Raw genomic sequence first — 14,126 nt, 5'->3', positions numbered from 1 at the left:
ATGTGCATTGTAGCGATGTGCAGCTGCCCATATCACTGCTTATTACAGAATTCTAACATCGGAGATTTTACGGAGCACCTCCTAGGGCAGCGGGTTTCAACGGGTGTGTCGTCGGCAGTTGTGAAGTGTGCCGTGGCAACAGTCAGAGCTGCCAGGCACCTTATACTGTAATGTGTGGTCCGGGCTACCGCTGAGCTCCTCTGGGAGGCTCAGACGCGCTCGGGCCTTCACCTGCCTAGACGCGGCGGCGTGACATCACAGGTCATGCACACCGCGTTGCCTCCTGCAAGCCTGCCCGCCTGCGCTAGTGACCGAGCCAGTGCTTCCTGCCCGCGCCGGTGACAGAGCCATTGCTTCCTGCCCACCCCATGCCAGTGACAGAGCCAGTGCTTCCAGCCCGCCCTGTGCCAGTGACCGAGCCAGTGCTTCCAGACTGGGGGGGGATTGGCTGAGCCAATCTGCTTTTTTTGTTTTCAGTTGGGGAGCAATGTGTTTTTTTCCTCTGTGGGGGCCAATGTGATTGCTTTATTTCTGCGGGCGCAAATGTAGTGTGTTTTTTCATAGGTCGCGCACTCCAAATCGCCGGATGGTGTGCCTTGGCAATTTTAAAATCTTGTGTAGTGTGCCTTGATTGAAAAAAGGTTGAAAATCACTGTCCTAGGGCGTTGGTGGCCGCAGGGTGCCGGAGAGATGGACGGAACATCAGGGACGCTAATTGCGCAGTTCTCAGACAGTTATGTACCTTGCATAAAGTCACCTGACCTTGGGCCTTTATATAACCAAGGACCTTAATGAGACTTCCAGCAGTTACATAGAAGGTCTGTGATCATACTTTATGCCAGAAGTGTAGCTTATGGGTCAGGCCCCCACAATCTGTTTATGACTATGAAATTTCCAGATGTCCCATACATTCATTTCTGAGTTGTATCATTATGGACCCAGAACAACGGCCACTGATTCATGCAAAGCAGAAATATATGAAGGACTTCAAATATCACAATACTGTAAAGCAGTTATATTAATTATTTTACCTGCTGTGCATTACATTGCCTTGCTTTGGATAGTCTTAAGAATCATTTCCATGCAAGTGTTGGCTACATTAGCTTCACCCGCACCAAGCAGCCTTCGGAGCTGTCATAGATATCATTGATCTGTGCTTACAGTATTGACAGCATATCGGACAGGAAAGTGACGGTCGTAAGTGAACGAGCAGAAGTGGTTGTTATTGGAATCATAATACCCTACGACAGCTGCGTATGTGTACACAAGCTCAGTACATACACTACTGTGCGAAAGTTTTAGGCAGGTGTGGGAAAAAAATGCTGCAAAGTAAGAATGCTTTCACACATAGACGTGTCAGTAGTTTATTTTTATCAGTTAACAAAATGCAAAGTGAATGAACAGAAGAGAAATCTAAATTGAATATTTGGTGTGACCACCCTTTGCCTTCAAAACAACATCAATTCTTCTAGGTACACTTGCACAAAATCAGGGATTTTGTAGGATTATAGTCAGGTGTATGATTAACCAATCACAGCAAACAGGTGATAATGATCATCATTTTCATATGTAGGTTGAAACACAGGGCCTGATTCAGACGCGCTCGCAAGCCGGTCGATGGTGCCCAAGTGCGCATGCGCACGACGGAGGCGGCTCCATCATGCGAATGCGCGAGACCCGAATAACGACGGCCAAGGTGTCGTTAAGGGTCTCGCACCAAAGGGGGCGTGCTGTCGATGGTGATTGACAGCACGCCCCCTTGGGTGGGCGTGCCGGGGGCGTGGCTGCCCAGACGGAGGCGTTGCCATGGGAACGCCTACCGTCTGGGTCCGGCCCCACTGACATCACTAGTGATGTCAGTGGGAGTGCTTTTGGCTCTGATAGAGCCAAAAGCACTCCTGGGCTTGCGGCAGCAAGACCCTACCGCAGGGTCTCGTCGCAAGCCCAATGGTCGCGATGGTCTTGACCATCGCGACCATCATTTTGGCCGCTCGCTATAGGAGGGACGGCCCTGATTCAGAGCGAGCGCTCTGTCAGAGCATCTGGCTCTGAATCAGGGCCACAGTCATTAACTGAAACGGCTGTGTAGGAGGCTTAAAACTGGGTGAGGAACAGCCAAACTCTGCTACAAAGGTGAGGTTGTGAAAGACAGTTTCATGTCACAGGTCATACACCATGGCAAGACTGAGCACAGCAACAAGACACAAGGTAGTTATACTGCCTCAGCATGGTCTCTCCTAGGCAAAGATTTCAATGCAGACTGGGGTTTCTAGATGTGCTGTTCAAGCTCTTTTGAAGAAGCAGCAGGAAACGGGCAACGTTGAGGACCGTAGTTGGCCGTACTTCCCTTCAAAATCCCTTCAAAATCGGAAGATGTCCAGCAGTGCCATCAGCTCAGAACTGGCAGAAACCAGTGGGACCCAGCTACACTCATCTACTGTTCGGAGAAGTCTGGCCAGAAGTGGTCTTCATGGAAGAATTGTGGTTAAAAAAAGCCATACCTCCGCCGTGGAAACAAGGCCAAGCGACTCAACTATGCACGAAAACGGGAACTGGGGAGCAGAAAATGGCAGCAGGTGCTCTGGACTTATGATTTAAAACTTTGACATATTTGGCTGTAACAGAAGGTAGTTTATTCGCTGAAGGGGTTGGGTATGGGAGACCAGCAGTCAGGATGCCGGCTGTCAAAAGACCGACAGCGGCATCCCGATGCTCAGAATCCAGACAGGGGCTAGGTAAGTATCATAACCCCCTCCCCTTCACCCTCCCTTCCTGCATCCTAACCCTCCCTACCCCACACCCTTACCCTTCTGGTTAGTGCCTAAACCTAACCCTTCCCCCTTAGTGCCTAATTTTAACTCCTCCCCGCTTAGTGCCTAACCCAAACCCCCCTCCTGCTCCCAGGGGTGCCTAACCAGACCCCCCCGTCTGCAGCCTAACCCCCCATGGTGCATAAACCTCCCACCCACTGCTGCTAACCCGACCCGCTATACTTATGATCGGGATGCCGGCTGAGAAGATACCGGCGTCGGCATCTGAACTGATATTGGTATTCCGGTGCTGGTGTTCTGGCTGCGAGTTGGGATTCCAGGGCCGGGATTTCGATCGCTGGCATCCCGATCAGAGGTATCTTGACTACATCCCCGCTGCAGGGCTGAAAAGCGGTACAATAATGAGTGTCTGCAGGCAACAGTGAAGCATGGTGGAGGTTCCTTGCAAGTTTGGGTCTGCAGTTCAGCAAATGGAGTTGGGGATTTGGTCAGGATTAATGGTGTCCTCAATGCTGAGAAATACAGGCAGGTACTTATCCATCATGCAATACCATCAGGGAGGCGTCTGAGTGGCTCCAAATTATTCTGCAGCAGGACAATGACCCCAAACATACAGCCAATGTCATTAAGCACTATCTTCAGTGTAAAGAAGAACAAGGAGCCCTGGAAGTGATGATATCGCTACCACAGAGCCCTGATCTCACCATCATCGAGTCTGTCTGGGATTACATGAAGAGACAGAAGGATATGAGCAAGCCTACATCCACAGAAGATCCGTGGTTAGTTCTCCAAGATGTTTGGAACAACCTCCTTGCCGAGTTCCTTCAAAAACTGTGTGCAAGTGTACCTAGAAGAACTGATGCTGTTTTAAAGGCAAAGGGTGGTCACACCAAATATTCATTTGATTTCGATTTCTCTTCTGTTCATTCACTTTGCATTTTGTTAATTGATAAAAATAATCTATTAACACTTCTATGTGTGAAAGCATTCTTACTTTGCAGCATTTTTTCCACACCTGCCTAAAACTTTTGCACAGTGCTGATGTAACACATTTTCATGGGGTTTTATTTCTGTAAAGGGAGCAGTTTCTCTAACATTGCAAATTTGTGTTTTGGTGCCGCAGTGAAGACCTCCCAAGCTCAAGTGTAATAAGCTTGTATTTAGCATATATTGGTGATATATTATGATCTTGCAAAATAGCAGAGAGCTTTTGTGACATAGGAAAAATGAGGGGCCCTTTTGCGACATCCATTATTTTGAAAACCCAGTGCTTATTTTTTCAGCCCATACCTACGAGCTTGGTACTACGGCACCGATTGCGAGGGGTCAGAATGTGGAGTAGCGCCAGTACCCGATTTTGTGTAGGAGAGAATGTAATGATCTTCAAGTAGTAGAGGTTCTGCATTTTAAGACGCAATTTCTTTGAGCCCTTTAACCCTGCAAAAATCCCTTTTACCCTACTTCTGAGAGGGCAGTAATCAGGCTTTCTATAGATCCTTTCTTCAGGAGACCTCTGCCGCAGCTAGATGAGCAGACAAATATTATACGGCTCTAATGTCCCCTTATTTTGAGGACTTAGGGTCTGATTCAGACCCACTTGCGAGCGCTGGTCGATGTTCCCCCACTGCGCATGCTCCGCCTCCGGCATGCGCTAGCCCCAGCGGGCAACGGCAGCTCCGTCGCTCCGGGGATCACTACAAGACGAGGCGGCTGTCTATGGTGAGTGACAGCTCGCCCCGTTTTGTAGGCAGGGAGGGGGAGTGGCTGCACAAACGCAGGCGTTCCCTTAGGAACGCCTGCCGTTTGTGGGTGGCCATACTGACATCACTCGTGATGCCAGTAGTGGACTTCCTGCTCTATTAGAGCAGGAATTCCACTCGGGCTTGAGGGAGCCGAGACCCTCCCGCAGGGTCTCAACGCAAGCCCGATGGTCGCAATAATCGCGACCATCGCCAGGCCGCTCGCACTAGCTGTGGGAGGTCACCCACAGCTTTGCGAGTGGCCTGGAGGCCGAAACAAACAAAAAAACGCCCCGATTCAGCGCCCTTAATTTAGACACAAATAAAGCACAGAGCAGTAAGTTAGTTGAAAAAGCTAAAGTTGTAAATAACTAAAAGGGTCAGGACTTTGAAGAGAGTTTTTTTTTTTAATTTCCACTGAGTTTTGCAACCCTGCTACCGTGTCTACAAACTGCTGTGCAAAGCATCTGTGTGGACAAATATCGAAACGCAAAAAAAGTGAGTATCAGTTTATTTCTGGTGAATAAATGGGTGAATTTACGCATACATTTTTCAACTTCAGGGTCCATAGGGTATAGGTGATGACGTCAGGCATCGGGCACCATAGAGTTAAGTGTTCAGCCTCCCAGGATGCACTAGGGTCCCCCTCCTATACCCCGCCCCCGAGCCAAGGCATCTCAGTTTCGTTTGGTGCCCTGCCGGAGTCGGATGCACCTGCTAGAGGGGGGCTTAGAAGAGCCCCTGAAGTTTTCTTCATTGCAGCTGTGGCTGCACATCTGGAAGTACAGCATGGACAGTCAGTACTGACGTCCATGCTGTCTTCCCTACACCCCCGCTGGTACCAGAACGCCGGTACCGATCCGGGGATGCTGGTAAGCATCTGGGGTCACAGCTAGCGGTGACCCCAGATGTTTTGGGCCATGGCCGGATCTAAGGGGGACAACAGGTAAGCAGCGGGGGTCCCGCGGTGGGACCCTGCTGAACATGGTCCAAAGTCCCCAGGCAGGGGGCTCCCTGGGGACTGGCTGCAGCATGGAGCCAGGTATTAACCTGCGCTTCCACTACCCCCCTGGGACAGCGGACCGCAGCAGAGCGGTAGCGCTGCGGCGTCCTAGGTGTTAAATGCATGCCAGGGGAGCGCACCTTCCCTGTACACAGCCGGCGCCTCCCCCGCTGCACACAGCCCTCTCTGCACTCTGCCGACTGGCCCTGTGGCAGCGCTCCTCCCCCAGGCCAGCCTCCTCTCTGCTTCTCGGCGGCCATCTTCAGAACGCATGGTGAATGCTGCTGGAAGCCTAAGATCGGAGGCATCGTGGTCTGGGTCCCCCCGCATACCTCTCCTCCGCTTGGTCAGGTCTGTGTATGCAGCGCTGTGTCCTACCAGACTCTGTGTAGGAGTAGGAGTAGTTGAGTAACAGCGCTGATAGTGCAGGATTTATTTTTCTGTGCATTGTATGTGATTGTGCTAGTGCTGCTGCCTGTACTTTTAATTTCTTACTGTCAGCCTTATCACTGTCCCTGTTCTTTCTGCTAAAGCCCTTGCGGTGCGGTGCTTGCAGGGTGGTCTCTCGCTATACTAACAAGTATTGGTGAGAGGGGTCACATACTTACCATCATGTCTGAGAGTGACTTTCCTCTCCAGCTTCAGTGTACTACGTGTAAAGTACCTATAGCGGAGGGGGAGGGTAGCGCGGAGGGGCTATGCCGGCAGTGTTATTTATTGGCGTGGCCAATTACTGTCACAGCACCGGTACAGGAGCCTTGTTTCGCCAAAGCGCTTACAACCCTGGTGGGCCAGTTAGCTCCGCAGCCTGCGTTCTCACAGATGGGATTGTCCCAGCAGTCAGTGGTGTCGTCACCCATGCAGGGTTTCCCGAGGCAATTGATGGTACCCCACAGTCTCCCTATTTCCCCTCCCCCGGTCTCTCAGGAGCCTGCGTGGGTTAATTCCCTGACTAGTTCTGTACAGCACTTGTCGGATGTGTTACAAGGGGAGTCTGTGTTTCGGCCACATAAGCGGCCGGTGGCGTCTCTGTCTGCTCCTTATGAGGATGACGACGTGACGTCTGATGATCGGGAGATTCTGGATCTTTCGGACCAGGAACCTCTCCGTACTAAGGAGGCGGATGCTAGGTCCAAGGTGTATATTCCTGGACTTATCCGGGCGGTCCGCACAGCTTTGGTGATTGAGGACGAAGATCCTCCGGTGTCCAAATCTAAATATGCCTTTTCTAAGGATATTAAGGGTGACGCCACAGTGTTTCCTCTTTCGGGTCAATTGGTGGACCATTTAGAGGAGGCGTGGAAACAGCCTGGCAAACAGTACCAGCCGTTGAGGCGTTTGGCGGTGGCTTATCCGTTCGTGGATAATTATTTTTCTAAGTGGGAATCCCCTCCACAGGTGGATTCTCATGTGACACGCCTAGTCCGTAGTGCTACATTACCCATGCCATCCATGTCTTCCCTAAACGATGCTACGGACCGCAAGCTGGAGATCTGCCTAAAGTCCGTTTATTCTCTTGCGGGGGGGGGGGCAGCTAGGCCGGCTACGGCCATTTGTTGGGTTGCCAGAGCTATGGAGCGCTGGGCTGACACTTTAGAGGCGTCCTTCGATTCCGACTGTTCAGCTGAACAGACGGAGTTGATCGGCAATCTCCGGGTTTCGGCCACTTATATCAACGAAGCGGCCTTGGATATCAGTACCCTGGCGTCTCGGATTTCATCGGCAGCTGTAGCTGCTCGTCGCACCTTATGGTTGCGATCTTGGAAGGCGGACGCTGATTCCAAAAAGGGCTTGAAAGCTTTGCCTTTTAATGGAGAAGTTCTATTTGGTCCGGACCTGGACAAAATTGTAGACACACTGGCGGCAGCCAAATCGGCATGTCTTCCGTCTGCTGCAGTTCCTTCCGGTTCAGGTACGTCGTCCTTTCGGCCTTATAGGGCCCAGGGTAGGCCTAAAGCACAGTCCTTTCCCCGACAGGCTGGCTCGAAAAAATCGGCCAAGCCCCGGAAGCAGGCCTGGAGTACCAGACGTCCGGCCCCTAAGCCAGATGACAAGCCTGCGGCCTGACGGTCCGGGCCACCCTTTGGGGGATCCCAAAGTGGGAGGCCGCCTGCTGCAGTTCGCCCGGTGTTGGTCAGTCACCACGACAGACACTTGGGTTCTCGAGGTGGTTTCTCACGGGTACGCCCTCTCCTTCCGGCACAGACCCCCATCTCAATTCTTCACCACGGGTCTGCCATCAGACCGGAAGAAAGCCTTGGAACTGCGGAAGGTCTTGCACACTATACTCCAGGCTGGAGTTATAGTGCTTGTTCCATTCTCCCAGAGGGGCCAGGGTTTCTATTCCAATCTCTTTTTGGTGCAGAAACCCAATGGGTCGTATCGTCCGATACTCAACCTCAAAGCTCTCAACAAGTCTTTGCGGTTGCCAAAGTTTCGGATGGAGACCCTACGGTCCATCATTCTGGCGCTGGAACCTGGGGACTACATGGTGTCGTTGGACATACAGGACGCTTACCTGCATGTCCCTATTCTTTTACGCCATCAACAGTTCCTCAGGTTTGCAATCCGCAACGACCACTTTCAGTTCCGGGCGTTACCTTTTGGTGAGGCGACAACACCACATGTTTTCACCAAAAACAGCACCACATGTTTTCGCATGTTACAGTACTTGGACGACCTTCTCTTGGTGGCAGGATCTCCAGAGCTCCTTCTACGCCACTTGGACCTGACCATTGCGGTACTGCAACGGCACGGCAGGTTAATAAACTGGCAGAAGTCCACCCTGATCCCGTCTCAGCGGATTCTGCACCTCGGAGCCTTATTGGACTCCGGACAGCAAAGGATCTTTGTGACAGGGGAAAAGATCTCTGCCTTGCAGTTGAGGGTGCGCAGTTGTCTGCAGAGCCGCCGGGTGTCTCTGCACTCGGCGATGAGGTTACTGGGCTCGGTATTCGACTTTGTGGAATATGCCCAGTTTCACTCCAGACCTCTGCAGCACCTGATCCTGTCCAAATGGAATGGACTGCCTCAGACTCTAAAATCCCAGACGATGGTGCTCACTCTGGAGGTTCGCCTGTCCCTAGCCTGGTGGTTGCAGACGACCCATCTCAACAAGGGTCGTCTGTTCTGGTTGGTGAATTGGGTCCTGTTGCTGGGGAGCAGTCTCGGGTCCACACTTGTTCCAGGGCAGGTGGACTCAGGCAGAAACAGAGCTTCCAATAAACATTTTGGAGCTCCGCCCGGTGTTCAATGCTCTCCAGCAGGCACATCGGGTTCTCCAAGGTCACCCAGTGCAGGTCCAGTCGGACAACGCTACCACCATGGCCTACATAAATCGGCAGGGAGGAACCCGAAGTCGGGCGGCTCTCGTAGAGGTGTCCCGAATCCTGGTATGGCCGGAGCGCAATCTCCCGGCCATATCAGCAGTATTCATCCCGGGAGTGCTAAACTGGGAGGCGGACTTTCTCAGTCGACAGGACGTTCATCTGGGGGAATGGTCCCTGCACCCGGACGTTTTTCAACTGCTGGTGGACAGGTGGGGTCTTCCAGAGATCGACCTCATGGCGTCCCGGCACAACAACAAGTTGCCGGGGTACGGGTCTCGCACAAGAGACGAAAAGACATTTCTGGTGGATGCTCTGTCCGTCCGGTGGATGTTACGGTTCGCTTATCTGTCCTCAGTTTTCCCTTCTTCCGCGGGTAATCCGGAAATTCAAACAGGAAGGAGGGACGCTTCTGTTGATAGCTCCCGCATGGCCCAGACGGCACTGGTTCTCAGACCTTAAGGGTCTGTCCGTGGACAGTCCTCTGCGGTTGCCGCTACGACCGGACCTTCTGTCACAGGGTCCCTGTCTTCACCCGGACCTGACTCGGCTGTCTTTTATGGCGTGTCTGTTGAGACAGCCATTTTAAGGTCCAGGGGGTTTTCCAGCTCTGTAGTGCGAACCATGCTAATAGCTCGGAAACCGTCTTCCGCGAGAATATACCATCGTGTGTGGCATACGTTCTTCCAGTGGTGTCAACCGAGAGGTTATGCACCTCGGGAATTTCGTCTGTCTAGAGTGCTAGCCTTCCTACAAGCGGGACTGGACCATGGGCTTCGTCTTGCTTCTTTGAAGGTGCAGGTTTCTGCCCTGTCTGTCTGGTTCCATCGTAGGATTGCTACAATCCCTGATGTGCGCACCTTTATGCAAGGTGTTCTGCGAATTCAGCCGCCTTTTGTTCCACCTTTGGCGCCTTGGGACTTGGCTGTGGTCCTGAGGGCTCTCCAGGGACCGCCGTTTGAACCACTGGGCTCAGTGGATCTTAAATGGCTAACAGCTTCGGCCAGACATGTTTCTGATTTAGGGGCTCTCTCTTGTAGACCCCCTTTCTTGATTTTTCATGGGAACAGGGCAGTGCTGCGCACTCGTCCTGAATTTCTTCCCAAAGTTGTTTCCCGGTTTCATATTAATGAAGAAATCGTTGTGCCGGCTTTTAACTCACCTGGCCTTTCAGTGGGTGAGGCCACTTTGGATGTTGTGCGGGCCTTAAGGACTTATGTTGACCGCACTTCTTCATTTAGGAAGTCGGACGCCTTGTTTGTCCTCTATGGCTTCCGTAAAAAGGGTTGGCCTGCTTCAAAGCAAACTTTGGCAGCTTGGATCCGTATGGCGATTTCAGAAGCTTATCTTCATTAAGGCCTGCCGGTTCCAACTTCTGTGAGGACTCATTCCACTAGGTCTGTGGGTCCTTTGTGGGCAGCTCGACGTGGTGCTTCTGCAGTCCAGATCTGCAAGGCGGCCACGTGGTCTTCTGTCCATACCTTTGTGAGGTAAGGCGCATTTGACACCTTTGCCTCTCAGGATGCTACCTTCGGGCGGCGGATTCTCCTTTCAGCACAGGAGCGTCCCCACCCTTAAAGGATACTGCTTTGGGACATCCCCAAGGTATCCTGTGGATACCCTATGAACCCTGAAGTAGAAAATATGAGATATGGTAAGAACTTACCCTTGTTATCTCTATTTCTACGAAGTCCATAGGGTTCCACAGGACTCCCGCCCTGTCGCACCTGTGCTGCAGATGGGCTTTGCTCTGGTCACCGGTTTTTCCGTCTCCCTCTGGTGAGAATGTGATTCTTGTGTGTGTCCAGATCTTTTTTCTCTCTCTTCCTTCTTTTCCTCCTCCGGCCTATGGCTTGATACGTAACTGAGATGCCTTGGCTCGGGGGCGGGGTATAGGAGGGGGGCCCAAGTGCATCCTGGGAGGCTGAAAACTTAACTCTATGGTGCCCGATGCCTGACGTCATCACCTATACCCCAAGGTATCCTGTGGAACCCTATGGACTTCGCAGAAATAGAGATAACAAAGGTAAGTTCTTACCATATCTCATATTTTTTTATGCCTATCCACATTTATTCCAATGAATGGAAAACTGGATGTTTAAAAGAAAAAATACAAATTGATGTCTTGGTAAAAGCACTATATGGAGATTGTAGTTATAGAAACCAACGTTGCTTCCACAATGTGAGACAACCAGATGAATATATAGCAAAGCTGTGAATAAGCTTTTATTAAATTGTATGTCCTCTCCGCATTCTTGTTGGTTTGGAAAATGATGCCATCCTGTGATATTGTACCATTCTGTCCTAGCCTTTTGTGTTACATTTGTGTGGGCGGGCAGACACTGACATAGACTGGAGGACAAACTATCACTACTGAACTATAGACCAGTCCCTATCAAGGCCACACTCGGAGAAGTGAGGGCAGTGCAGTGCTAACAATACAGTATATGTGTATGTACAGCCAATAGCCAAAAGTTTTGAGAATGACACAACTATTGGTTTTCACAACGTTTGCTGCTTCAGTGTTTTTAGACCTTTGTGTCAGATGTTACTATGTTATACTGAAGTAAAATTACAAGCATTTCATAAGTGTCAAAGGCTTTTATTGTCAATTACATTATGTTTATGCAAAGAGTCAATATTTGCAGTACACAGCCATGAATAAAGAATGGTACCAAAACATCCTCCAAGAGCAACTTCTCCCAACCATCCAAGAACAGTTTGGTGAGGAACAATGCCTTTTCCAGCATGATGGAGCACCTTGCCATAAGGCAAAAGTGATAACTAAGTGGCTCGGGGAACAAAACATCAAAATTTTGGGTCCAAGGCCAGGAAACCCCAGACCTTAATCCCATTAAGAACTTGTGGTCAATCCTCAAGAGGCGGGTGGACAAACAAAAATCCACAAATTCTGACAAACTCCAAGCATTAATTAGGCAAGAATGGGCGGCCATCAGTCAGTATGTGGCCCAGAAGTTGATTGACAGCATATCAGGGCGAGTTCCAGAGGTCTTCAAAAAGAAGGGTCAACACTGCAAATATTGACTCTTTGCATAAACTTAATGTAATTGTCAATAAAAGACTTTGACACTTACGAAATGCCTGTAATTTTACTTCAGTATACCATAGTGACATCTGACAAATAGGTCTAAAAACACTGAAGCATCAAACTTTGTGAAAACCAATACTTGTGTCATTCTCAAAACTTTTGGCCATGGCTTTAGAAATATTGTGTGCTCTCTTTAGACTCCTGCAGTGAGCATTATCGCCACTAGATGGAGCAGTTTTTCTTCCACAAACCTCTCTATTGGCTTTTAACAAGTTCAACAAAATGAATTTTCAAATTAAAGAGGTTAGTCATTCTTTCAGGAATTTAAAATGCCTATTTTTAAGATTGAAAACAACAGTTTATAAACCCAGTAAAAGCAGCATTACAAATTAGTTGCAAAACGACTGATAAATCCATTCTTTAGGCTCAAATGAATTAAAGTGAATATCGGATGTTTCCCGAACATGTATCCTTTACCAAGCAGGACTCTGTTATAGCCAGAGTGCAAGATGTATCACCAAACATACCTTTTTGGGTTGGGGTAATGCAAATTCGAATTTTGCCCCTGTAAAGAAAAGAAAGAAATAGATATGTATTAATTTGTTCAGGTAAAAACAAAACAAATGAAAAACATAATTCAGTTTAGTTCTAATTAGTCTACCCACAACCAATCAGCGATGTCTATCAATAGTTAGAAGATGAAAATGTGCAATAAAATAATAATAAATGTATTTATCGTGCTCTCTCTCAGATTGTGTGAGTAGCAGCCTCCCGTGTCCCGATTTCATATTGGTGCCCAATCGTGAAATAATTAGTGCATGGTGTGCCCACTAATAAAAATTAGCATACATGTTGTAGGATGGATATATCAGAGCTATGGATTCGCAGTCTCCATTAATTTAACATCAAACCAATGGAGGTGGAGTTAGCCCATTCAACCTCTGCAACAGGAGTTCTCAAATCCAGTCATCAAGTACCACTAACAGGTCATGGTTTCAGGATCTCTTGAAGCATGTAGAGGTGAGTTAATTTATTTTGCTGGGTTGTACTGTCTGGCGGTACTTGAGGATTGGAGTTGAAGACCCTTGGTCTAGTACGGTGGTTCTCAACTCCAATCCTCAAGTGTCCCCCAACAGGTCAGGTTTTGAGAATTTCTGTTTGTAGAAGTAGGTGGGATAATTACTGACCCATCAAAATAGATTAACTCACCTGTGTATAATTAAAGAAATGCAGAAAACAGCCTTTGGTGGTACTTGACAATTGGAGTTGAAGACACTTAAGCTGGCCACACACTAGACCAACTTACATCCAACCATCCAACTAGTTGATTGGTTGGAATGAAAATCTGGTAAGGTATGGAAGCAAATGACAATCAGCAATTTGCTCCCAAACGCCGGAAAATGGACAAAAACTGTTGTTTGAACAAATTGTTTAGGTCAAACATTTAACAAACTTGTCTGACGACCATTTCCATCTGTTTTCTGGCATTTAGGAGCAAATTGCTGATCATCAGTTACTCCCATACGTTACCAGATTTTCATTCCAACCAATCAACTAGTTGGATGAAAGTTGGTCTAGTGTGTGGCTAGCTTTAGTCTAGAACCTACTTATTGTACACCCCTAGTCTAGAACATAAAAGGTATATAGAGCGAACCATAAAAGTCCAACTACTGTATGTGCGGATACCCTGTCACAGTTAAATATTTTCTATGTTTAAACCGTATATCGCCATTTGCACTTTGTGGCGCCTTATGCCGGGTACACACTAGACGATACGTCGTCCGATCCAGCCACATCGGACGACATATCGGGCACATCGTCTAGTGTGTACCCTCAAAGCACTGGCCGACGCCGGGTCCCGTCGTCCAATAGGTTGGCTGGGTACACATCGTTAAATGTGTACCCAGCTTTAGAAATAAAATATATTATTAGTTTAACAAAAACAAAAATATTTTATCATACATGGCAGATTATAAACTGGAACAAAGGCCCGTATTCAATTAGAGGCGAAAAGTCAGAATCCGCGGAAAAGTATCGCGGATGACGTCATTTCCCCAGGCGGAAGGTTTCTGCCATATTCAAATGCAAAGAATTTTCGCCTATGCGAAAAGTCAATGCAGTGTAATTGGCGGAAAAGTTTCGCCTATGAATAGCAGGCGGAAAAAAAGTACAGAATTGCGGTTTTGGGGTGCAAACTTCGGGAAACCTCCTTGCACCCTTGGGACAGTCCCCCAAATA

At 49.0% G+C, this 14,126-nt stretch overlaps 1 protein-coding gene across 4 annotated transcripts in view; it reads right to left on the bottom strand.

Annotated features, from left to right (window-relative positions):
* Nucleotides 1-14,126, bottom strand: part of CHST8 (carbohydrate sulfotransferase 8) — a 446,833-nt gene that overhangs the window by 5,461 nt on the left and 427,246 nt on the right. For all 4 annotated transcript variants that reach the window (XM_088451136.1, XM_088451139.1, XM_088451137.1 and 1 more), the window contains one exon: nt 12,416-12,453. In XM_088451136.1, the coding sequence (XP_088307262.1) occupies nt 12,416-12,453 (38 nt within the window). The remainder of the gene's footprint in view (nt 1-12,415; nt 12,454-14,126) is intronic.

This window comes from Taudactylus pleione, unplaced genomic scaffold (assembly GCF_031769625.1).
Source record: "Taudactylus pleione unplaced genomic scaffold, aTauple2 ptg000537l, whole genome shotgun sequence".
Classification (NCBI taxonomy): Eukaryota; Metazoa; Chordata; class Amphibia; order Anura; family Myobatrachidae; genus Taudactylus; species Taudactylus pleione.
Note: the sequence above shows the minus strand (reverse complement) of the source record. Positions and strands in the feature narration are given on the sequence as shown.